The 27279-nt window shown below is 36.3% G+C and overlaps 1 protein-coding gene across 6 annotated transcripts in view; it reads left to right on the top strand.

Annotated features, from left to right (window-relative positions):
- LOC139122459 (adhesion G protein-coupled receptor L2-like) overlaps positions 1-26537 on the top strand; it is a 117918-nt gene extending 91381 nt beyond the window's left edge. For 5 of the 6 annotated variants that reach the window (XM_070687848.1, XM_070687847.1, XM_070687842.1 and 2 more), the window contains 18 exons: positions 1688-1807; positions 2201-2307; positions 2775-3032; positions 3628-3835; positions 4731-4862; positions 5620-5689; positions 7596-7758; positions 8082-8131; positions 9291-9414; positions 9651-9760; positions 10476-10575; positions 11968-12130; positions 12279-12345; positions 12674-12734; positions 15888-15973; positions 17228-17354; positions 22705-23031; positions 25765-26537. In XM_070687848.1, the coding sequence (XP_070543949.1) occupies positions 1688-1807; positions 2201-2307; positions 2775-3032; positions 3628-3835; positions 4731-4862; positions 5620-5689; positions 7596-7758; positions 8082-8131; positions 9291-9414; positions 9651-9760; positions 10476-10575; positions 11968-12130; positions 12279-12345; positions 12674-12734; positions 15888-15973; positions 17228-17354; positions 22705-23031; positions 25765-25833 (2342 nt within the window). In that variant the 3' untranslated portion in view covers positions 25834-26537. Of the gene's footprint in view, positions 1-3; positions 35-1687; positions 1808-2200; positions 2308-2774; positions 3033-3627; positions 3836-4730; positions 4863-5619; positions 5690-7595; positions 7759-8081; positions 8132-9290; positions 9415-9650; positions 9761-10475; positions 10576-11967; positions 12131-12278; positions 12346-12673; positions 12735-15887; positions 15974-17227; positions 17355-22704; positions 23032-25764 lie in introns of all 6 variants that reach the window. The other variant, XM_070687844.1, reaches the window with a different exon arrangement.
- Positions 26538-27279: the final 742 nt, after the last annotated feature.

Here is a 27279-nt window from a genome sequence, read left to right as displayed (position 1 = left end):
AAGGCATGTGATAGTTATTGCAGCCACACTATTGGTAAGGCATGTGATAGTTACTGCAGCCACACTATTGGTAAGGCATGTGATAGTTATTGCAGCCACACTATTGGTAAGGCAATGCGATAGTTATTGCAGCCACACTATTGGTAAGGCAATGTGATAGTTATTGCAGCCACACTATTGGTAAGGCATGTGATAGTTACTGCAGCCACACTATTGGTAAGGCATGTGATAGTTATTGCAGCCACACTATTGGTAAGGCAATGTGATAGAGATTGCAGCCACACTATTGGTAAGGCAATGCGATAGTTATTGCAGCCATAGTTATTGCAGCCACACTATTGGTAAGGCAATGTGATAGTTATTGAAGCCACACTATTGGTAAGACAATGTGATAGTTATTGCAGCCACACTATTGGTAAGGCAATGTGAGATGGACTGCAGACAGTTTAATTATCTCTGTTGTCATGTAACTTCATCTCATTGTTAGGAGTCCTTGACTTCGTCTAGTAAGATTATTACTGTGAATTGCTTTGGAGCATTGGCATTAGACGAACTAGACACATAGTCTAAATCGAGGTGTTGCCAACACTGTCAGGTGTAATTATCAGCTGAGCAGTAATTCCAGTCGACCACAGAGAAATCAACTCTGCCAAAGTTGAAACATTGTCTCGCAGCAGGTCAGATGTAGTCAAAACAACTACACCTGAAAGCAAGTGATAAGACTTGGACAGTGCTTTAGACATATGTGGTAGTTTTGTTTAGACTACGTCTGACCTCCTGCTAAACAATGTTTCAACTTTTGCAGAGTTGATTTTTTATGATCGACTCATGTTACCGCTTAGCTTTTAATTGCACCTGACAGTGTTGGCAACACCTCGATTTAGACAATATGTCTAGTTCGTCTAATGCCAATGCTTCAAAGCAATTCACAGTATCTATGCACACTTTAATGCAGCTGGCAGGAATTGTGAAGAAACTGCCACCTAATCTTTAAAAATATGAGTAAGAATAGCAATTGTAAATTTCTACTGAGACTACTCCGATTAACGTTGACGTAGTTTCGGAATGGTTAAATTGCAAATGGCAAATCAATAGTTTTAGTTGAAATTCTGAAACAGAACATACACATAGTGAGTTTAATGCAGATTTACGGTATCTCACTTGATTTATCGATAAATTTTGTGAAAGAAAATGTTTTTTTATGAGTGGTAATGGTCATTTTGTCGCCATCACATTAGAATTTGGAAAGTAATCACGTGATAAAGAAGTCATGTGCAACACTAAGAAACCAATGAAAATATGTTTGTACCAATTGTTTGTCGTAGAATTGGTTTCAAATTTATATTTAAATTACACCTTCGGACACGAAATAGATAATATAATCCCATGATGCAGTTTCTTGTAATTGCAAGATTCAGGTGTATAACAAGAGAACGACAATGGTATACAATAACCAATCATGAAAAACGATCCACCAAAACGTGATCCAGAAAATGTTCATAAAATCAAAAAGTAATCGGTATAATTAACCAACTCCAAAAAGACATAAACATCAACAAGAGATTTTGAACAATAGGTAATGAAACAATGAAATTTGAGCTTTCCTGAATAATTTCCGGGCTCGATAGGCTCAATTTGTATTGACATCGTAATGTATGTAAAGTAAAATGTTTGGCTTTCATTCCAGGCCCTCAATGCAACCAAGACATCGCGGGGAATATAGAATGGCCCCGAACACCTGCAGGCCACACAAAGTCTCTGCTTTGTCCAGGTTTAAATGTCGAAGACGAAGAAAATGTTTTGGAGCGTGAGTTGAACCGTTTTGTCAAACCTGTTATTTCTATTAAAATCGACACACTATCATGTTTTTTTTCCTTGGGACAAACAGCTTTATCTTACAAACTTTTGAATAGTTCAATGCATTTGAGACAAATCGCAAGGCATAAGCTTACCCATTCTCTATCCGATTCCGGCAACATTCACGCCCAAAAACTGATATGAGACAATTGCAAAGACAAAACAGAGAGATATCGTATAGGCGGCACTTATTTGCAAAATAATAAACAAAGTCTTGAATTCGTCGATTTGTGTTCTTACCACTTTTTAGGGTTACCACGATTCCTTTACAAAACGACTGTGTTCATACGTGTTTTAGATTATCCTTTGGGAGAATTAACTTGAACTTAAACTTTACATTCAGGATGGGCTAACCGAACTTGTCAGAACACAGGTGGATTACATGGACAATGGGATGTACCTATAATCAACCAATGTGCTTCACGGGAACAATTGGAACTTAGTGTTGAGGTTTGTACAATTAAGGGCTCATCTCTGCCTGTCGGAAGATTACTAATTTATATCATAGGATTTAGCGTTTGTTAAACAAATTAAAATGTGCTCCATAAACGTAAAAAATGAACTAATCATATACACTCTCGCAAGAAAGCCGTGTGCATCACCAGAATTTGCCTCCAAGTAAATAAGTAAACAAATTTCTGGTCTTTTGGTTCTGGGAAAAAGTTTCAACATAGACTTTTCTGTAGCCATAGAGAGTTTTTAATGTGAAACAATCCTTATAGAATACTGTTTGTAAAAAATGCAGTGTCAATGGCAAATGTAAGCCTACCAATGGAGTATTTATCAATTCTTGAAGACATATCTAGTGATCAGCAACAAATATTCAACAGTCAAAATAAATGATCAGGAGCATGTTGATAAGTAAGACACTTTTTATGTTCTTTTCAATCAAGTTCACATTTTTCTTTTTCATCTAGATAAGAGAAGCCCTTGAAAAACCAAACATTAACGGATCACTTATAATCTATTTAACGAGAAAACTTGATAATTATACTAAAACTTTTCTGAGGAAGACAAACCCTATTGATCTAGCCATCGATATCGCTTGTCTGGACATGTTGGTTGAGCTCCAATCAAAATCACTACACGATATTGCTTGGTCAGAAGACATGCTGAAATTCGCCCAGACACACCTTGCATATCCAACCTTTACGCTGACAACAGAATTTTCTAGGGTAAGATATCATTAGTTTTACAAATATTGGATCTGAAATACATCTGAAATTTATATATTTTAATTACACCTTATTTATGAATGTTTTGCGACTATTTTGAATATTGACGAATATTTATGATAGTACTCTTCAAGGCTGCCCTCAACGAATGTAACGTTTCCAATTATGTTCACAGAGTCTCACAATCTATCGCACTCTATGTACGATTAAAGAGTTTATTTTTTCATCCTTGTTCGCCTTCAACATTTATTTTTTCCCTTTCTCCCGTGCCATAAATATTGGAGGAAACGTTTATGGTATTTGTGAATGTGTCTGTAGCTATGTAATTTGTTTGATATGTGTCTCTGTCAGTAGACTACATTTATGCTTTATTTCTATTGTTTCTAGGAGATCTTATTGGACGAAAGCCCAATATTCCTGTAAAACGTAAACATATAAACAAAGGAACAGAAAATATTTACAGACAAACAAGAAATAAACTATAAGGGAAAAATCAAATCTCTGACAGATTGACAGTACATGTACTTCTATCCGGTCATTTCAGGGGAAACTGCTTGCTAGATTTATTGACTGATAAATTTTAAACTCTTCACAGATTGTTGTTGATATAGTCAGTGCCGTCATGGATTCCAAAAATGAAATAGCTTGGAGTGAAACAAAGCCTCGTGGTCAGGAAGCTGTTCAACTTTTGAAAGTAATTCGAAAGTTTACTGATGTTTTGGCCACAAGTCTGACGTTGCATAGAAGACGTGGGGAAATTAGCTATGAAGAAGCATCAATTAGTGCCTTAACACACAATTTTGGTGCGTATCTAAGCAAAATCATTATTCTAGTCTCACATTCATGACATTCTTTGGACGGGATAAAACCCAGGTGGTGATTATCCTAAAACGCAACACCCATATAACAAAACAAATGGTGATTATTCTAAAAGGCAACACTCATATAACAAAACACACGGTGATTATTCTAAAAGACAACACTCATATAACAAAACACACGGTCAAGACAACCTGCATGTAACATTATTAGGTACTTCAATTATTTAATAGAAGTAAATATTCCCCGCGAGATCCGTCACTTACGCTCATCTCTGCAATATAGTTGAAATACTTAAATTTCTTTTTTGGATGAAATCTGGGTTCTTTTCTCGTTTCGGAAACTTTCGGAAAGATAGCTGTAGCTTTAGAATAACAATGTTAGTTTTATAAACTTTCGTAATACAATGCCAGTTTCTTTGAGTTGAAGTGTTGAATTCTTTAAGGTCAAGGCCTCTGAACCAAATATCTACATGAGATGTAAGACTTTGATATCGAATGAAAAAGTATGATATTTTTGTATGATTAGATTTGGCATTAATAACAAAAATTGGAAAGTCATCATCGTTATTATGATTAATGATCAAGTTCAAGGTTACAATCATTTCACCAATGTCAATGTCGTTTTTTCCCAATTCTGTCGAGGTCAACTTCAGTTTTCATCGATTTGTATGGAAATCTAAATACTTTCCAGACAGATTAATAGTTTTATTCTGCCTTTAGTTACACTTTCAATCTCCAATTTTATTTTTATTTTAGAATTTTTGCGCATGCGGGGATTAATATCTTAACAACGAAAACTTGACGTTATCTTGTACATTGTATTACTCAATCTCACTGAACTTATATTCACCACTAATTCACGTGTTTTCTCTCACAGTTCTAGATGTAATAACCATCAAACTATCAAACTATAGAGGCATAAAGTTTCCTACAAGACATGAAGACTTGCTGTTACTCGATCATTTCTCACTACCAAGAGAACTATTCAATGAAGTTCATTTAACACCTGGTGAGTTATTACGCCCTCATTCGCCATGAGAAAATAAATTCTCGTTCCGAAACTTTTGTTGTCAAATTTCAAAATGTCTTAAAACGTTTCCCCCCTCTGATTTGCCCTTTCCTACGGGTTTTGAGGATTTTCGTAAGTTTTGAGCAACTACTTCACATTCCCGTGCTTTATTGTCAATAAAACTTCAAGATAAGTGTACATTACAGTCTACGAAACGAGAGAGTTTGAGGTGAGCAATATTGGTGATGGTAAACGTGTAGCAAACTGAGTAAGTCCCTCATAAGATTCTCTGATGTAAACACAATGACTGCGAATTCTATAGTGTTTTTTTTGACAATAAAGACTATCGTAAACGATGTAATCTAAATGGAATTCCGAGAACTGAAAAGATTTGACTCGTCAATATGTTTTGGCGCTAAGAAAGAATGTCCCGCCTTTAAATATTTCTTTGTAAAAGAAAATAGACTATCCCATTAGCAAAGAGGTAGGTACCTCACAAGAAGATGGGTGTTCACATTTTGGGCTTTGTTGTGGGAGAATCCCTCAAAAGGAGATGTGTTTATGTTTACTTTATGTTTTCAAATAGCTCTACATACGCTTCAGTTAGCACAAGTAGAGGCGTGAGTAGATCTGTTTTGCTTAAATCTATCCTTTACCAACATCTACTCAAATTATGAAGGGCAAGTTATCCATTGTGATCAGCCAAACACTGACTTGATTTGTTGATTGAATTTTAATACCTTTATATAACTTGCAGATCTTGAATATGTGGTAATATCAAATGCGAAATACAATAGTTTGGGTAGACTTCTTCCGAACCACCCAGAGTAAGTACTAATTATTTGGCTTTTCGCTTTCTAGCCACCCAGAGTAAATACTCGTTCGGCTTTTCGCTTTTATCTTTTTTAACTGTCGTTCGGAAGGATATCATCATTTACCATTCTCATGATGATATGTCCAACTTTCTTACTCGTTACGCAGACTGACTTTTCATGGCGAATACGATTTTGAATGGCATAGTGGTGAAATAGTCCAGGTTGGAACGTAGATCGCATTTTAGGAAGCCTTCAGTAATTACAGGGGTTGGGCCGGGGGAATTGGGGGAGGGTCACTCTTTAGAAAACTGTCCATGGAGGAGGGTCACTTTTTGTAAACCTATCTTGGGGAGGATCACTTTTAACAGAAGCTGATTTTTTTATGGCCAAACCTTCGGGTGTCTATGTGATATTTCCTGAATAGGAAATCACCGACGAAATGCGCCGATTCTTTTAAATACATGCACATTATCGACAAGCTTCACAATCACAAGCAAAGAAGATGCAGTGGTATCCTACATTAAACACCTTGAACAGTTAAAACTGACGAAAGACAACAGACAAAAACATATGCGGCATGGCAAAGTGTATATAAATTATCAAACGTTTATAAATGCACAGATATTGTTAATTTTATATTGAAAAAAGTGTTCATAGTTCTCTCATAGACTACCGTGTATGGTGTATCAACATTTCGGTGAAATTCAAAAATCAAAGTTCTTGTACACACATGGACTTGTAATCACCCTAGTCTAATCGAGTACATTTACATCAATTATCAAACGTCCATAAAGGCACAGATATTGTTAGTTTTATATTTGAAAAAAATTGTTCATAGTTCCCTCATGGACTACTGTATAGTGAATCAACTTTTTCGATGAAATCCAAAAATCCAATTTCTTGTACACAAATGCACGTTTTACTTCCCACTTCAAGTACATTTAAATATAATATCAAACATATGTAAATGTACAGATATAACTTGTTTTGTTGGGGGAAATTGTCAATAGTTGCCTGATATACTCCATGTATTATTATTTGATATTTTTATTATTATTTGATATTTTTGCTATATCAGCCACATCTTGCCTTTTTATAGTTTCACAAAATATGGTGATCCTCCCGCAGATGTATGAAATATCGTGTCCCTTCAAAATGCTTGCGTGAATGATTGCGAACCTCCCTCCCAAAACACTAGCCTCCCCCCTTAATTTCCGTCCCTTACATAACAATTAAACCAACTGGTATTTAATATAGCTGATACTGTTTCAGTTATTTCTAGGGAGAATGCTACAGTGGTTGGGGAAGGGTCAAGTTTTAGAATGTCGAACAAGAGGGAAGGTCACATTTTAGACAGGAGGATAGGGCGAAGGTCATATTTTACAGTACAGGTGTGCACGGAATTCCCCCTGCTCACCCCCAGTAATTAATGAAGGCTCCCTTACCGACTTTTGAGGTTGAATACGCCCTGGTGACAAATAATAGAACTGTCAAACCTTTACGATACTCTTTTGGTCTACCGCCTGTAAGAACTCATTTTGAAGCGCTTAGAGTAAATTTAAAATTTTCACCGTCGTATTTTTGAGAAAATTGAAATAGAATTAAGACAGGGATGGCTTCCATTTTGAATTTCAAGTATCAGTAAATATTGGGTAATTTGTTTCCGTCGTACCAAATTTGTAGGGTGACCCCTGATTATTTTTTGATTTCGAAAGGGATGGTTTAAAGTTTAGTTTAAGCTAAGGTTTAAGTCTTTCAATTTCGAGGCGAGTACTACCGTAAGAAGATTTTTTTAAGTTTGAATGTTACAAATTTGTCGATGCCTAAAATGGCTTAAATACTACAACCTGTTTGTACATTAAGAGTGTCCAATTACTGTTAATTTCTACCGCGAATTATTATCCATCTTTCCTATCAGGCCAATAAGAGTGGTACATTTTAGAGACAAAGCCAAAGAGCACGCGCACAAAGAAGACAACATAAACACAGCGCTATTGGCAACACGAATTCATCTGTCTGAATCTGAAGAAATTTTTCAAAACCTGACCACGCCCATACTCATTGATTTAAGTTATGACAAAGTAAGTATTTTTTTTGATTGAGTGGTAGAGTAAGATGATTAAGGGCAATCTATTGATGTACTTTTCTTATGATTATGGAATACGTACTTAGACAAATAACCAGCATAAAGGTAATTGAAGCTACTGTTCTTCAAGTCCGTCGACAAAAAATGTTGAAATAAAGTTTAAGGGTCTCATCATTAACTGATGAGGTTCCCTTGCGGTGTTAGAAGAAGAAATTTGAGAGACTCACTGTTTGACTCACTGTTTGTTCAGAGCAATACCAAATGAAATCTGTTGAATTGACAACTACAGTTGATACATATTTATTTGACCATTTTCAGCCTTTCAACGTCTCCAACCCTGAATGTGTAACGTTATATATTTCAAACACGTGAGTATTACCCTACCATTGTTGTTGTCAGTGATGTGTACGTGTTTGTACCATTAATGGCGTCGCCAATTGCCTACCTGTCTGTCGAGCACGCATTGTTGAACTTTGCAAATAGTAAAAAGATAAGTTCATTACATGTTTTCAAGTCAAAAATGTGTATCTGTCTGATATTGCTGTTTCGTTTACTATTAACGGTCGCATCTTTTATTATCGTATTATTGATATCTTAAATCCCGCGTTTTGGTATGTATTGTTTGGAGAGGTACGGTCATCTCGGAACACAGTTCCCATCATCTGGCTTATGCTATCGTTAATTTGTTCAACCTGGAATTAGAACGGATTACAGTACGATTAAAACCACGTACACAAACGCCAAGAGTAGTACGTGGCACTCTGTATTTTCATACGCGTTTGTACACACGGGTTTATTTGTACCGCCATCACGTGATCTCTTGGGCGCACTGAGACTGCAGAACACCGCGCGTCCTTTTTATTACGGAGGTGAATCATTTAAATGTTTCTGTGATCAGGAAAATGATCAAACGTGTCTTTGCTATTGTTGTAGCTTGTCGGTGATAGTAAAGTTTTTGATGGCTAGCTAGACACGTGAAATCTTCCTGGCAGTGTTTTTTCCATGATTTGTCAGTTATCACATGCAAAAAAGGGTAGCACTGATTGATAAGAAACAGTGCTATTGTGTATCAATGGAATTCTATTATGATGTTGTCACTATGAATGCAAAACTTTGTCAGGAATTGTTTACTGTTGCTACAGGTTTATCACTGGCTTCTTTCGTAGTGCAGTGGTTTGAGATCTCCCGTCAAGGTTTCTCGCCAACGAAAGCGGCAAATGTCTGATACCAGTTATTATACTTTTCACATGCTTCAGTGGAGACTTGTGTTCGTCTGAGCATTTTACTTCCGATGATGTAGTTCCACGTTTGAAATTCAATTCCAATGGTATCATAGATTGACTAATGGTAAATATACGAAGATCAGGGCAAGTCGATGCGATGTGAAATGCGTAAATACAAAGAAATGATGCACTGACAACGCCCTCTAGCAAGTGCCCTTTTTCTTTTGCAGAGCAATATTGTGAATTTGTTTCCCGAGTCAACAACAAATCACTAATGTTATACATTTATTCTTATTCATTCTAGATCTGATGACTGGAAGTGGACGAAGGAAGGCTGTGAAATATTATCATATTCCCAAGACGGGGCTCGATGTCATTGTCGACATCCTGGTATTTTTGCTCTCACTACTGATATGTACGACATCGACGTAAGTCGCTAATTGTAATTGCGATCTAGTCACATTAACCAATCTTAGTAAAAGAAAATAAGTTGAAAGTAGAATTTGACCGTTACTATTTCAAGTGCATTATATTGTCACAACAAAAGTGAATCTCAATTAAACATTTTATGGTACGATATATCAATTTCATGATGCGAATGACATATTGATCAGCCTGCGTCTTGAGTTAACGCATGATACTATCATCTGCCATTCTTTTACAGTGGAACTGTTGCAATGAGCGAATATTTGAGGTGACAATACCAGCCTACATTGGTTATATTATCAATGTTGCTTTTTGTATAGCTTCGCTTATCCTCTTCTCTCATTTCAAGTGAGTATTGATAGAATGCATTTGTAGTAAAAATTAAATTGTTGCAATACATTGGTCTGGTTTGTTGTGATCAAGGAAAAGAGGAATAGATGTCCAATCTTTGCTTAGAAAGGATTGAATATATCTCTCATCTAGGTAGAGAACGGAATTGAACAGAGAATTGTCACTGTTATTCTATTTCTTATTGATAGCTACATCACTATAAAACTATTGCTTACATTTTCATGTAGATCATATAGTTTAGTTTCCTTAATGATATTCTTAGCATAAAGTAAAGCTATTGCCCAGGATCGGAAACAGAGAGAACGGATAACAGTCAACAACGATCTCAGTTTCGCTCTGAGCGTTGAAACAGCGTTGAATATTTTCATTTGAGACATCTCTTTGGCCTTTTGTGCTTGATGGACACTAAAAATGATGGACACTAACCATGACCAAAATGAATTAAAAGAATAAAGGAAACCCGAATTATGATAAAATAGCAGTCAATGCATGTTAGCATTTCAAGTGCATACGACCGAGATAAATTTGCATATAAGAAATTGACTTTTTGATTGATACAAGACTCTAACTTCTTTCATAGCTCGTTATCGGTCAAATGTTAATCACGTGGTCAAGAAATGTGGATGGTCGGAACACAATAGGTCACGTGATCATATTCGTAGCAGAACATCTGAAAAGTCTTACCATTCCATTATTTCTTTTTTGCTCGTAGGTGTTTGTCAGATACTGTAAATGTCCACAGGAATCTTGCAATGTCCATAATCTTAGCGCAAACCTCTTACGTCATCGGTGTTGCAAGACGGGAAGATGAGGTATACTATATCAGTTGTTTACAAGTAATAGAAGTGTACGTTACGGTAGTCAGCCTTGTTCTAGCAATGCTACAAATCCAAAGATATTGACAAGTTCAACTTTTTTATTTACTTATTACTACCATGTCTGTCTGCAGTTCATTTACACAAAATTCAAAAGCCGAAATATTGACTGTAAACGCGTTCCTTGACGGCATCGACTCCAGGCCTGGTTATGTACTATCGAAAAGACTTTTCCTAGAATGAATAAGTTGAATATGTCAGACAGAAAAGGGGATATACTTAAATAAAGATTTTGTGCATTGTGGTGATTATAACAATGCGCATTCAATGAATAACATGTCTGAGGGCGCTACAGCTCCACTAGAGCTGAGAGAGAGAGAGAGAGAGAGAGAGAGAGAGAGAGAGAGAGAGAGAGAGAGAGAGAGAGAGAGAGAGAGAGAGAGAGAGAGAGAGAGAGAGAGAGAGAGAGAGAGGCTGTTTGTTTAGAATTTTACACTCGATGTTTTAAAACTGTTTGCAAATGATGGTGACGTTTGTGACGTTTATGGTGTTTGTCAACGGCTTCCTGATACTGAAAACATTCAAGGCAATAAATAAATAAATAAATAAATTGTGCTGTTTCGATAACATGGTTTTGAAAAATAGGGTAGGTAGGTCGGCAGGAATTTTTTTCCAAAATATTTTTATATTTAAATATGCATTTTTCAGGGGTTCAGGGCGGTCAAACACTAGCCACAACATTTCCAGAAAAATGTATCATACATATAAAAGGGAAAAACACCATAAAAGACATCCTCGTTCAAGTAAAAATCAAATTTAAATGCCAAGTAACGAACGCGTGATTTTACGTTTTTTTTCGTTCTTTTTTTACTTCCGTGTTTACGCTCTAAAAAGGTTTAGGGTCGGCAGGTAAAAAATAGGGTGGGTCGGGTTATCGGAACAGCACAATTTTTTGTTCGGCCTAATGTATACTATTATGCTGTTGGATTTCAAAGAGGATTTTAAAGTTACACGAAACATAAATGCATAGATATTACGTCCAAGTAGATCAAGCTGACAGGACACATTCACGATAGAGCAAGAAATTTTGATTACATATTGAGTACATTTGCCTCCAAGTTCGAGAAAATAGTTCTGCAGAGCACAATTGCAAACATACATCAGGTATTAAAGCTAGGAAATCATATATCATGATGTGATTTTGATTTTTCAATGGATATATCATTAAATATTGAGATATCTCTCGACTACCCGCTGCAGTACCACTTTATCAATGCTTTGTTGTAGAGAGATAAATTTCCAGCATTCATTTGTCATTTGATGTATTTGTTTGTCTGTTGCCTTTGCGATTTGCAGTGTCATAATGTCATCGTGTAATTACATTTGCAGGGACTATGCAAAGGCTTTGCAATCGTCTTACACTACTTTTTTACATCTGAATTCTGTTGGCTATGCAACGAAGCATTTAACCTCTATGTAGAAGTAGCAAATTCTATCCATGCAGAAACACAACAACAGAGACCTATGCTTAGATATTACATCATAGGCTGGGGTGAGTATCATTTAATTTATTCATACATTCTGTCTCTTTTAATCATTTGTTAGAGTATGAAAGATAAATTTTCACGATTTGTGTGACGAATTTCAGATGCTAATGAACTCAAACCCATGGTCAACTTATTATTTTTTCAATTTTCCAGTTTTTCCTGGTGCCTTAGTTGGAGCGTTAGTGGGAGCAAACTGGGAAAACTATTTTGCTGAAGACATGTACGTATATATCAGGTTCTTTTCTGATTATATTTCCGGAAACTTTGGCACGGCATACTATAAGGAAAACTTATGTGTGGGATAGCAGCTCATACAAGAATGTGTTTTGATATCGACTTCGTTATAGTGGCAAGATTTGCGTAATACAGTTACATTATTTGTAGTATTTATGAACAAAGAGCAAAGAGGTAAATTAACTACTAATGAGAGCATATATTATTCCAGCTTACATGGCATCCGTAGAATCGTACCAGCATATTATTGTACTGATGTTATAAAAACTAGAAATATAGACTTTGACAAATATTCCTATCTTCATTATTTTTAGTTGTTGGATAAGCATGGACCAAATTTGGTTATTTGTCGGGCCCGTTGCTGGAGTTTGGGCTGTGAGTAAATTACTTCATATTTTTTTTGAAACTTTCACCAGATATTGATAAACTCGTCGAGTTTTGTCAAAGTGTGTAGCATCTTTCAACCCATCTAAAGACAAAATGTCAAAGGTCATGGCGAAATTTCTGTTCCTGTATGATTTCAAATTTCTTGTGACTAAGGGTAGGCATTTTGCCTGAACAGTCAGAAATGGTTGATGTTCAAATGAAGTGTATTTACGTCATTCTAACAAAATTGTCACAATATTGCTGTCGTTGCAAATGGTACGGCTAAGGTCGAATTTTTCACTGGTGATAGGAACCAAGCAGTGAGATGTATATAATCAAACCTATTCTTAACGTTGCGTGTCTCAATTAAGTTAGCATGATGACAAACCAGCATGGGAAACTTATATATCATAGTGGGAATGTAATTTGTCCACCGCTACGTCCCGCACACTATTCAAATATCATTAAAATTAGTATAAAATTGCGTTCTACACATTTAATTGATTGCAGAGCCTATTCTAATTTGGCAAGCATAATGACATGGCCAGTTGATTTATTTGAGTCAGTGCTAGGAGGGAACTGCGCCATTAGGCTTTGGATACAAGGAGAAGTCAGGGCTCAGAGTAGATAATACTACTATGTGAAAGCGTAATAATACTGACTGTATGAGAGTTAACGTGTACTATCCAATTTTGAAGAGATATTCCAATAATTAACCTATACCCAAATAATAAAGCATGTCTCAAGTTATATAGCTTGATAAGAAAAGGCAGTAATTTAGAGTTCAGTTGGTAATTACTTTATTGACACCTTTCAATAGGCCATTGATTTCCGAACATCCATTGGACCAAGATTTGACAAAGCGTTGAATAGACTGGTACTTCACACACTTGGTCTTTGCAGGTTTCATATTGCTTTATACCAGTTATTAATAACATGGCGTGTATTTCTATCACACCCGTCGAAGATGAACATTTACATGACAAATAATTCATATCAGAGCTTAGGGATTTCAAAACAGCGTGACATGGAAAGGATATCTTCATTCTATACACGAATGTCAGTTGAAGTACGACAGGTCAGCAGCCCTAATTAAACCATCGTAATTTAGGTGGATTAGGACACCCAATTCGTTTCCAAAACCTCGTAGCGATTAATAAACCTACTCAGACAAAAATTACTTTGAAATATTTATGACAGCTTATATGAACTGTATTACTATGGTAGGCAGTGATGATGAACAGTTTTCATCAGAATTCCAAAGTAATCTACAGAGTAAATTAGCAAGAGCTATATTAATTTCTTGCTCTAATGACGACATTGTGTTTTGCTGGGTGTTCATAATAGAAACTATGTTCTGAAACAAAATGAAATTGTTCTTTGCTTCGCCTCGATAATTTGTAATCATGAGAGGATAATATAATCATGTAAGACGACTTCAGAAGCTGTTCATTAATTGTCAACGCGGAACAGGTGTCTAGGCTTCTGTTACAGTTGTAAGAGACTCTTGTCGTGACATGTTATAGGGATAACATTATACACTTAACTATGGCAACGTTTTTGACATACCTCAACATCTGACAAAATTTTTGAATCAATTCCAACTGATACTATTGTTTATTTTACTGTACACTGTAGACTTAAATTCTCGTCTCCACTTGATATGATATTTGAAAGTGTTAAATCCTCTGTGTTAACATTTTAGCAATTCATTTCTCATGAATCCCCTACCCTGAATGTCTATATGTCAGGCTATGTGATCACCTTCATGTCAGGCTATGTGATCACCTTCATGTCAGGCTATGTGATCACCTTTATGTCAGGCTATGTGATCACCCTCATGTCAGGCTATGTGATCACCTTCATGTCAGGCTATGTGATCACCTTCATGTCAGGCTATGTGATCACCTTTATGTCAGGCTATGTGATCACCTTTATGTCAGGCTATGTGATCACCTTCATGTCAGGCTATGTGATCACCTTCATGTCAGGCTATGTGATCACCTTCGTCACTTAATTTCTACTTTCTCGGAAAGTAACGATGATAGATTAGGTCAATGTATGTCATAATGCGATGGCGATCCAACCAAGCTTCGATTCTAAAAGACTGAATTGTTCTTGCATGGCACAAAGTCATTGTTCATTTTTTTGTCACCATATCTATACCATTTTACATCAGCGGTTAGATCTCTGTACAAAAATAGAAGCATATTCTGATCCTAGAGAATCAGTGGAGGCTATGAAAGTAATTCTGACCATTTCATTTATTTAGGGTAACGCATAGAGACAGTTCACTATTCATTCTGAACTGTCATTCAGATTCTGATCTTGCACTCACTGTTCACCAGAATAACATACCGACTTTAGGGTTTAAGAAGGTGTGTTATTAATTCGTATTAATATTATATAGGGCTCAGCCCTTGGTGTCGCGCCAGGGGTTAAGATTGGCAATGTTATTTGTATTGATTCATGATAAAATGATAAACTGTAATTGTTACTTCATAAACGTTTATATAACAACTATGCCCAGTTTCCCTCTGATGAAAGCAGTTCACTTACTTACACGACGTCAAACCCTGCAGCAAGGCAGGTATAGATTTTCTGTAGCGTGTAAAAATTTTGGACAAAAATTGGCAATTTTTACAATGATAACAGCCTATGGCGTTAAACAAGGGACGTATTATGCAATAATTATCATTGCAATGGTAACCGCACTGCCCACCTTCCACTTGCAAGCTGAAAACTATAGCGTTCCGTCTAAAAACTTGCAATTTTTGAATCTAATTATTGACACAGAGGGCGCTCTTCTATAATTCAATCCCAGCATTCTTTGCGTATGCCCCCGTTCATATGCACGACAGTTTTCTCCGTTTATCTATATCAACGATACTTTGTATCAGCGACAAGGTGTATAATAACATTTACTGGCTAATAAAAGAGGTATATTTTATAAAAGGCATGTTATATCATAATAATTTGTTTCGTATTTGTTTATTTAAGAGTACTCAAAAAAAAAAAAACATGGCGGCGCCCAATGAGAAAGAAGGGTACACTTCCGGTTACTCGCATAGTATATTATGAATATGCGCATGCGTAGTTAGTAAGCCGCTGGCGCGACTATTACTATTGCTATTACTATATGAATCCATATTTTCACGTCAGATAACCTGCTTCGTTTTGACGTTCACTGGAAAGGATATCGTGGAAAGTTCCTATTCAAAAGACAAACAAGCAAATAAAGTTGTCAGGTAGGTAAACACATCAAGGTCAAAGGTCTCCCTGTTAGGAGAGGTCACAACCTTTATTGTCTCCGCTACACAGCGCCACCACAGGTCACTTGTGTCTAGCATCGAAAGTCCTCACCAAGAGTTTATTAGTTCAGGAAAAATGATACCTATTTATCAGCTAATGTGTTCTATTTGTTGTGCCTTCATTGTGATTAGAATTACTCTTGCACGTTTTAATTTCCTTCCATGCATAGAATATGACTATGCGCTCGTAAAAGAGTTTTACGATAAATATTCTAGTTCAATTTGCTTGATTGGATGATAGCCCGATGGTGTTGTGTCAGTGTGAAAATAAAATATGTCAGTAGCTTCAGCACATTTTTGGTTTAAACAAATTTGTAGTTTTCGTAGAGGGAAATCAAAAATCACGAGATTAGACTTTATAGGGTATTTCTACTGGTCTGCTTCTAGCTTTGGGAGTCACAACATTGACTCTGACATTTTAAACTCCTGAAGGTGATGAGATTCAAAAAACAACATCACCGAGCAGGACGTACCTTCATCTCTGACGACAGTGTATTGAGTTTTGTGGATTATTCAATCTTACAATCAGCGAAGGAATAAACCACATGTCATTGGAGTGAAACTATTAAAATTTGTGACCACGCGATTTTGCAGACATGACAAGTAATTCTTAATAAATACAGTGAAATTTCACCAGAGAAAGGGGAAACTCGAAATTCCCTAGAAGTACTGATGTCAATATGTATAGCTCTAGCAAAATAACAAGTAAAAAGTGAGTATGCCAGTCACTCAAAGTAGAACGTGTGTTTAGCTCATTTGCTAACTGCTAGTCAAGCGTCATAGGTATTGTGTTAATACGTCAAAATCATATATGTAAATTACCAAAGGACTTAATTATATAATTATAAATTAAGACTTGCCACCTAAAAACCTGGATAAGAGATATTACCACATTGAAAGTTTATACTTTTATATAACGCTGTCTGCGAAGGTAATGTCATCGTCTGGATATACACTGACAAAATGGACGGGCAGGGTTGTCGTTGATACATACTGGAGAGGAATAGATTTCAACCAAAATTAAAACTCCACTTTCCTGATATTTCGTTTTTGATGTTGAACGATTGCCAAATTCATGATTAGAAAAAAGAAATGCTTATGTAAATACTGACCAGTATAAACCATAGCAACGTTTATACACAAATATTGCAGAATTTTAATTGAGGCACTTGCATTTGTTCTCACTTTCAGCAACCACTGCAAAGGATGCTGGGTACAAATCACTCTCATCGTAATTTCCTGGGCATTTGCTTTTGTTTCTGTGAAGATGGTTGGACTAATCCTGCAGGTTCTCTACGCTTTCTTTGTCATATTACAGGTACGTGTTTGAGAGTTACCTCAACTAAGTTTTGGCATGAATATATGACGGATTGTTCTTTCTGACATTAACCCCAAGGCAGGGTCCAGCTCCAAATGACTGTCAAATTAACTGTCTTGATTCTTGCTAAAGCACTGTTCTTCATAACTAATAAAGCCATTCATTGCACTCTGCGTAGTCTCAATATTATTCAATGTCATTCTTAATATTTAAATTTATTCATATTATATGACAAAGGCTTTACATCAAGCAATAACATTTGAAGATTAAACTACTCCTGCAAACTCTGAGCCGGATGGACTTACGTTGATAACGGTCTTTCATAATAAATATTCCAACATCGATTTACTAATGAGATTTTAAGATGCTAGTAAAATAATAGTAGTCCCATGACTTGCTTGACCACACAGGATACCCGTCTATGAAATCATCGAATTGCAAACGACACAGTACCGCATGGAGTCCCATTAGTTCACATTACGTCATATTATGTTATGTTACATTATCCTCTATGTCACCATCACGGTGTTTTGTCATATCATATCATATCATATCATATCATATCATATCATACCGCTAATACGTAATGTCACACCATATCGCATCAAACGCGTACATGTATGTTATATAACCACGTATGATTTCAAAACAAATTGAACATTATTGTGTACAGCTGTTATTGCCGTCATGGTTAATCTGCAGTACGTGTCACACTTTCATCGACTAGTTCTTGCTTTTTACTCATACTTTACTTGTTATTGTTTATAAAAAGTAATTATGATTCGGAAGATAAAATTCGGGCAATTGACACACGTAAGGAAGAACGGGCAAATTTTAGACTATGGCTGAACACCTTCATCAAGTTCTTTTTACTACGGGCAATATAAGGGAGAAATTTATCAAGTTATGAAATGGCGTCTTGTTAATTAGGAATGTTTCGCCGAATAAGTATTCCTAATGAGAGAGAGAGAGAGAGAGAGAGAGAGAGAGAGAGAGAGAGAGAGAGAGAGAGAGAGATTCAATCAATTTTGATAAGGCCAAAGTAAGTAAATTCTTTGTTTTGCGTCCGCGCGCGCCTAGGTTTTTGGAGATTTTTCGGAAAAAAAACACAAACTTTCCTTTCAAAATTTCGCCGTAGGTGGCGCTATTTTGTAGCAAAAACCAGTCGTGGCTTTTAACTTTGCGACGAAACACTCCTTTACGGCAGTCAGATTTCACTAATGGAGCATGCGGTGACGTAAAACAGTACTCCCCTCACATTTACACCTGTCGATACTCTCAGCCTCACGCCGGGGCCTAACGTTCTCGCTGTCTGTTGTGGCTTTGCCTGTTGTGGGTTTGTCGTCACGATAAAAAATGGATGAAAGCAGGGAAATAATCGAAGTTTAACAGGAAACCTTTGCACGGCAACTTGAAGGCATGGTCATGCGAGCAATCGGGACTTGAACAGAGAGAGATTCAGTCGGCCGATTGGACTTGGCTACCACGACTCAGAGAGTACTATGGCAGACGGAAAAATCGGAAAGTGTGAGGCCTATCCTAGTTAACTGGTCTTTTAGGTTTGAAAAAAATTTGGTTAATTCGCCCATTTTAACTTGAAACAAAAAATAAACCAGTGATCAGTCCTGTAAACGAAAGGCCTTTACGTACTTTTTGTTCAGTTTGGGTATTGGAAAGTATATTAGAATCCCTCTGTGAAAGTTCAAACTTGTAGTAGGCAGTCGTAGCTGCTCTTGAAGGAGGTCACACTTTCTGCATTAATGACATCGGCTGGTAATTTATTCCATGTGTCCACACCTCTTACTGAAAAAAGTATTTTCTTGTGTTAAGTCCGTCGAACGGTTAGTTTATGAAGTTTGGGACAGTGTCCTCAAGTTCTCGAGTCGGCTGCTAACTCAAGTGAAAGGTTACAGTGGTCATGGCCTTTGATAACTAACTCTAGCGTTGAATCATGTCGCCCGCGAATTCTTCCTTGTTCAAGTGTTATCAAACCAAGCTGTTTAAGTCTATTTTGATAATTGTAGTGTTGGACTTTAGGTATTATTGGCCGTGCAAAGATTTTTATGTCCTTTTGTAGCCATGGTGACCAAGCTTGTACTGCATGCTCGAGCTCTGGTCTCACAAGTTGCTTGTAAAGACGAAGAATTACATTTTTTTATTCGATCGACAATGCTCGTTTGATGAGATCAACATTCTGTTTGCTTTTTTACAAACTTATCACATTTGCTTGAAGGTTTTAAGGTAGAATGAAGTAGATCATTTCCTTCAGTTGTACGTCCCAGTGAAATATTGTTCATTGAGTTTTTATTGAAGGGGTGTTGTAGCCAATATGCGTCCGCCAGTGTTCACTCATTTTTTGTAGCTTGTCCAAATCAGCTTGTAGAATTTCAGGATCACTACAATTTCGCAAGGGATGATATGTCTTGGTTTTGTCAGTAATTTTTTAAGTTCAGAACTAATTTCACCGCCAGTATGATTGATGTAGATTAGAAAGAGTATTGGTCCAAGAAGTGAACCCTTTGGGACACCACTTGTGACGTATTCTCCATTTAGATGATGCTCCATTTATGACTACTCGCTGTTTTGTATTTGACCCACTGTAGAATATTTCCATTTATGCCATGATACTTCATCTTTTCAATCAATCTGGGGTGTGGTACTTTGAAAGTGCAAGGAATATAGATGTGAAGCTTCCATCTAAATTTGGGTCAGATGAGTCAGTGTGTGGAGACTGACAATTGCGAAATGCTTTCTTTTATTTGATGGAAAGGAAAGGTGCTGGTTTTACGGATGGTCCCGAGGAAGCTACAGGGAATACTTTTGTCAATTATATCATCAATTTCTTCTTCTCTCTGATGCCCTATCTTTCTAAAATTGAATGTAGAGGCTACAAGTTACCATTTCTGTTTGGCGTTTTCTTTCAAAACAGACACCTTTCAGCAAAACTATGACATTCCATCAGAGCATAGGCATTACAAGAAACTTGAAAAACACGTAGGGCCTACAAGAAGACTGCTACTGCATACTGTTATAGTGTACCCATTCCTCAAACTGTCAAGGCTGTCAAGTTGCTGTGCAATGGTATTGGCATGTGGACACTTTGAATGCACAAGAAAGAAATCTAAAACTAATAAGAGAAAAGCAAACGTCAAAGAATGACTGTTTATTTTGATCCATTTGTTATGAAAAATGTATACAGTGATCATACAGTGTGTCACACTGTGACAGGAGTATATATTCATGTGGTTTGAGGAAAATTGTCCTATAAAGGCAAACAGATTTTGTGTTAAATTTTCTGTGTGTGTTTTTTAGCCGCTTACCCGCGTACCTTTTAGGATTTTGAGTGGACGCAAAACAAAGAATTTACTTACTTTGGCTAATATAATAATTCTCTTGTTAAATATCTAACCTCAGAACATTGGAACTTCACATTCGACGTCCTAAGAAATTTGAAATGTTTTTAACAAATTATCTTCTAATTGCTTTCAAATGTCCTTGATTGCATGCAAACTACAAATGCCGGTAATACTCATTCGGTCGTTGACATTTTAATACGATATCTAGGCATCAATGGTATATCGTCCTGTCTGTCTGTCTAAACATTTTGGTTTCATATTTCTGAATTATCTCAGAGTCTGTCCATCTCAGTTATCCGTCTGCTGTATCATTTTGAACACAACGTCTATTACATTTCCAACAGTTTCATCTGAACGTCTGTCGTACGGGATATCTCTGGCGTTGACAAATAAGTATGCATAACAAATGAACGTTTGAATTGACATGTAAAAATGTCATGATCAACATTAAATATCGGTACACTGCGTGCACAGAAAAGCCTGTTATTTATTGTCGCAAAATATATAAGTAATCTGACCGAGTATTAATTGAGCAGAGTAGCGATGTTTATGAAATTTGCAAAAGTGGCGGGAAGTGACATACTAGAGAGAAAAGCTAACATCTGTCTTTACTTGTCTAACAGCTACATCTTACCACGAGACTAATTCAATTGATGTTGATTTCTTGCTTGACTTGCTAATATCAGTTTTTCAATCAGAGTTTAGGCGGCAGCAATTTATTTAAATTAACAGTTAAAATTATGGCGCCCAAAAGATAACACTTGTCGTTTGGATAAAATTGAGCCGAGCTTCGGCGTAATGATAAGAGTGCAATATGTCCTAATGAATACTTATCAACAGGATATATATTTTATGTGGCCCTACTGCTTTTAACAGTAAGATTTATAACTCTATTATACGCTTCCTCTCATAACCTATAACCCTTTAAAAGTCGTCGGCGATTTAGAAATAACTAGAATTTTTCATCTATCCCCATCAAAATTCTACGATTTTTGATTTTCTACATTTCTGCATGATCGTAGACTTTCTAACCATGTTCAGTGGTACAGAATTTCATCTTTCGTTTGTGAATACTGCGACAGTCGGAGAATTAAGAGCCTCTAAGTAATTTATCTTACTGACGAAGAGTAAAAGTCAAACAGCCATATCAGATTGTTTCGGGATTGCATAAAAATACATGGCGGCATTTTTATTGGGCTTTTAACAGGCGACTTCATCAAAATGCAGTCAGAAAGAAGATAAAGCGGCGTCCTATGCATATGAGATTCAATGTTGCTCATGATATCGAAGAGAAATACTTCTTTTGAACGAGATAATATCATTTTAAGACTGTCTGAGTAACGGATTTTGAATTAAAGAAGCAATGTCGTATTTCCATGTTTATTAGTGAAAAATCGAAGAACTGCGGACGGCAAGCATGTCCCTAGATACTCTTTGATAGAAACCCACTAAAAGCATTTATCGCAACAGATAGTGATTGGCTTCTCTCAGGGACGCTAGGTATTTCTCAATTTTATTAGTATGTGAATTATTGAAGATAACGTAGTCAGTGTGTGAATTTACAAGACAGAGTAGTTCATAAGGACTTTACTTGATGTTACCGCCATGACAGACATGTCAAAACACTAATGAACTTATTTAACACATTAGGACATAGACTGTACCAAGAGCTAGCTACTATGGAGCCGGCTGATTAATACATTGTCTAGAGTCGTATTTTCAACTATTGCTCTTCTCATATAAGACTGTCAATTACGGAATTATTCAGTTACAATTAAAAGTATTGCATTTCTTTGGTGAAAATTGCACTCCACTATTTGTAACTATAAATACAGAATGGTACATAGGAAACGGAAACATAATCTGTGAAAGAGATTTGTTTGTTTTTTGAAGTGTTTTCGTGAGCGAATATCTTCGACATGAAATAGAACAATGCGTAGCTATACTATGTTGTAAGTTCAATGCAAATGAAATGTCCGTATTTTTCTTTATAGGGTTCGTTTTTCTTTGTATTTTTCTGCGTTCTCAACGGGGAGGTAGCAACCGCTCTTAGAGAACGCCGAGCACGCCTTGGTCTGGCCGTATCCTCACCGTCATTTTCAACCAAGTACAGCGTATATAGACGGGCACCGACTTCTCCTACTTCGAAGAAAGACCGAACTGAAAGTACAGATCATGGCACGCATACCAGTGGAAGTCTAGCTTCGGCTAGTATTGCAAGTGCTAGCGTAGGGGCTGGTGTTGGCAGTGCTGGCGTTGGGGCTGGTGTTGGCAGTGCTGGCGTTGGGGCTGGTGGACTTAGCAGCAGTACTAATCATTTTGTATGTATCTAATTTATTTTGTTTATGTATTTTTAATCGTAATCAAAGCTTGATGGTTTCGTGTACTTCACCTTATTTTCTTCCATGATGTGCATATGTCAAAACCAGTGAGTGATTGAGATACAAGATTTTCCAAGTTGTGGATAATGATAATTCAATTCTATCGCTTCACGTTACTGTTACTGTCCCTATAACTTTTTATTAGAAAGCAAGTTGGTCATTCATACTGTTGCTTTTTATCCATCCCTTTACTTGCCTTTCCTCCACCCACTCATTTTGATGACAATTTACTCACTCACTCACTTTAGTTCCATCAGCTGAGTAACGTGTTTATCTGTCTCTTGGTTTTGTCTGTGTGTGCGTGTTCCGCGTTCTTTTTGTCAAAAATTTCCTTCTTTATTATTCGAATTTTGCCTTTGTATATACTGTGTATATACTGTGTATATACTGTGCATATACTGTGTATATACTGTGTTCAGTTGTCACATAACGCTTGAATTTTAATATGAAAAATAAACAACGGCTTGATCAGTCAATAGCGGTATATGTATGTCTACATATTAGTACGACAATGGCAATGTATTTCCCATCGTCATGTGTACACCTCAGCATGTTATACTACATGTAAGCGTCAGTGTCTACAAATGCCAGTTTCCAAGTGTAATTCATAATATTGCTTTTGCGGCTGCATTGAAAATTATTGTCAAAGACAATTTTTTTCAAACACTGCGATATTGTACATGTTGATTTGTCAATAATTTTAAAGTCATGTTCAGCGATTTCTATTCCTTATAATGGATAACAAACTAAGTGGGTTATTTAAAGTGAACCCACGATATTCTATTGTAGTTGGCTGCTGAAAGACATAAAGTGATTACCAACAATTCTGCTATTTTCTGATTAAAGACATAAAGTGATTACAAATCTCAAGAAAGGTCAACTTGATACATCGCTAATATTTTACTCTCATAGCTCAAGCCAAGTTTTACATTAATATATTATTCACGGAATTCATCTCACGACCGAAATCAATTCATTTATTTCTTTTATTCAGCAGGAGATAAAAATAAATTATGTGCATGTCTAAACCTTTTTACCGAATTAAAATGCTCCATCTGAACCAAGTTCAACTAAGATAAGACTTGGAATTATATCTTGCTACTTGGTAAAGTATACGATGGAAGTAAGAAGTGTCAATTTCTATACCCCTTGTGTTCTTTCCTCTGTTATCAAATGAAATTCTAAATAATTTACTCTCAATACTTTTGCTGTCAGACTTGATAAGAGCTGACAGATCCTGAACACTAAACAAGCTGAACGGAATTTACGGCAACAGAAAGCAAACATGTTGAGAATGCACCAAGTTGATATTGGACGGGGGCCCTGGGACAGCCAGTATCATTCATTACGCCATTACGTGTCCCCAGAGTTAGACAGCCAAAGTAATCATTAAATATTAGTCCGTTCGCCATATTTCATCGCCAAGAATATCTTGGCGACAGTCAGGGTGTCACATGAATAGGCTATCGCCAAAGTAGTGTTGTTGAACGTAATTGACAGTGGCACTCGCTATATTGAGGACAATTCGTGTCTGCTTTCATTACTTTACGTCAAAGAAAGTTGTGTTCCTCTGTGACATTCTCTAATGCACCGATGTGCTTGCATTTCATTTCTGATACAGTTCAATTTTCACGTAGGTGTCTCTTCATCACCATTACACACCTCACTTGGATTGGCCAATTCAAAACTCTATTCGTTTCCGACACCAGATGATCTTTAATAGTACATTTTCACCCTTGCACAACAAAATTGCAGAAAAATAACACCACAACGCAGACACAAAACTTCATCGTTCGCTCTACTGGAACAAACAAATATCTGTTTACATAATTTCTAAAATCTGTCAAAGAGAGTGACATCAAACACCCAAACGGAGCCTTCATACTCTATCAAAGTGTAATAATGAATACATTTGTCGGGAGCTTTTGACACAATATAGGGAATTAATAATGTAAAAAGTTTTCGACTAAGTCAAATTTGTCATAGCCATGTCACAGTGTGAACGTGACCAGCAATTGCTGATCAGAAACAATACGTAATTACAAGTTACATTCTCTGGCCCATGTTCTCATATAGTCACATCAAAGTACATCTCATGTTGTATCTTGTATGGTACACTGTTTGTGCACAATAGTAAATATTTTGTTTAAAATGTTTTAATACGTAAGAAAAAGGAACATTCAAGTAAACTAATGACTGTTTGACAACGAGAATTAAGTGCAAACGAAAACATGAGCCATGGCCAATAAATAATCATTTATTTCTGCCGATGTTTTATTGACAATAATAAAACTCATCATTGTTTTTTGTGGTTTTATGGCGCAGTTTCGTTTTAGCAACGAGGTCAGGATGAGCTGACAGAGTGTACAATTCTGCTATTTGTCAGCATGCATTATGGGATATTGTGTTGTCATCATGCATAAATCTGCACTGTGAATTTACGTTGTCAACAGTGAACATTGCTGGTCACGCATTTTAGCCATAAATCAAAACATGATATTCACTCTCTCTACAATGCCTTAGATAGTAAGTAGGTAAATACGTAAAACGCACAGTATAAATTGCATCTTATCCTCAACTCACGTGATTTCTTGAATTGTTCCGATTTCTATGATTTTTGTTACAGTGGCTGCCAGCTACTAACAAAGACTATTTTCGTCTTTTGTTTTGAAGGAAATGAGGAACAGGAAAACAGATCATGCCACAGTTGAGTTTAGTGAAGAACTAGTGACAACTGTGTGACTGACTACAGCGATAACTCTGTTCCTGATACAGCAAATATGCAACGTATTTTCACCTGAGAGTCAACTAGTCAGTAGTATTACAATAAAGTTTGCCCAGTGAAATGAATACCTAGGTATTGTTGATATTTGCGCCGTGATATACGCCATGATAGAAATTACTTTAACTTATCATGGACTATTCAGCAGATTGTAATTTTAATTTTTACAAAACGGTACATTTTTATTGTGCCATGAATAAAAACCATGGAGAAAGCAAAGTATAATAGGAGAATGCAACTCACACATAGCAATGTACCAAAAGAGAGAAATGTCCATGGACCGATGACATTAATAAGGTCTATGAAAACGATGACTGTATATAATCTGGATTTACCAAAGGTGGTAATCTTTCATTCATGGCACGTTAACGCCAGGTATAGTCAAAATTATCGAAAAGTAGAAATAATATTCAAATTAGAAGAAACTGATAGAGACATTATTGTGAACAGCTAAGGCGTCTGTATGTGGTTACAAGTATGCAACTTTATAATAAAAAAATCAGCAATTTAACAGAAATTAGAACTTACGTAGCATCCATTTTGAGCATGATATGAATTATATGACTCCTCGTTTCACTATGCATTTTTCGTACATCACAATAAAATAGTAGCATTGTACTTGTCAGAGATTGATATTATTTGTAAATAAAGGTAATATTTGTGATTTGTATTGTATGCAGTGTTTCATTACATATTCTACTTAAATGATGACGTATTATCGAATGTAAGTTTTAAAAGTTTAACCTATCTGTTCTGAAACTGGTAATGGCAGCTTATGAACATCCCTCCGAAATAGTTGCAAAATAAATGTGATTTTCTTGTCCTATCTGTAACAAATATATTATAGTATGGAAAAATAACCTTGGAAATAATGGCTTCACTAGTTTGAAGAATGTCAATGAAAATATTTGTATATACCGCCAATAAATCAAAATTCCTGCAATTTAGGGCCTACTTGCATTTTAAAGTTTCTCCCAAGAAGTATTACAACATGACTTTATGATCAAAAACTTGTCTAAATTTGCTTTTACTGATGAATGTCGGTTATGGCGTCACCACACTGTAAATATTACAAAATGAGTTTCAGAGAAGAAATATCGACACATTTAACCAGAAATCTCAGGCGATATCGAATGGAATACGATTCGTTCCTAGAATGTAACGGGGCGGCAACATGCAGTAGATTGAGCGAAAGAAAATGGTAATCATAAGTTTGGATCACGGGCTGAACATACTGAGTGTCAGTCAGATTTTGTTGACATGACCTGACACCTATTTGTTACCATGGAATCGTAATCTCTGTGAGATTTAAAGATTTTTGTGTAACACTAGGGAAAGATAAATTCGCAAGCTATTACAGCTACCATAATAGCGAAATAGAAATGATGTGTTTAGAATTTATTTAC

The sequence above is a fragment of the Ptychodera flava genome, chromosome 22, assembly GCF_041260155.1.
Source record: "Ptychodera flava strain L36383 chromosome 22, AS_Pfla_20210202, whole genome shotgun sequence".
NCBI lineage: Eukaryota > Metazoa > Hemichordata > Enteropneusta > Ptychoderidae > Ptychodera > Ptychodera flava.
Note: the sequence above shows the minus strand (reverse complement) of the source record. Positions and strands in the feature narration are given on the sequence as shown.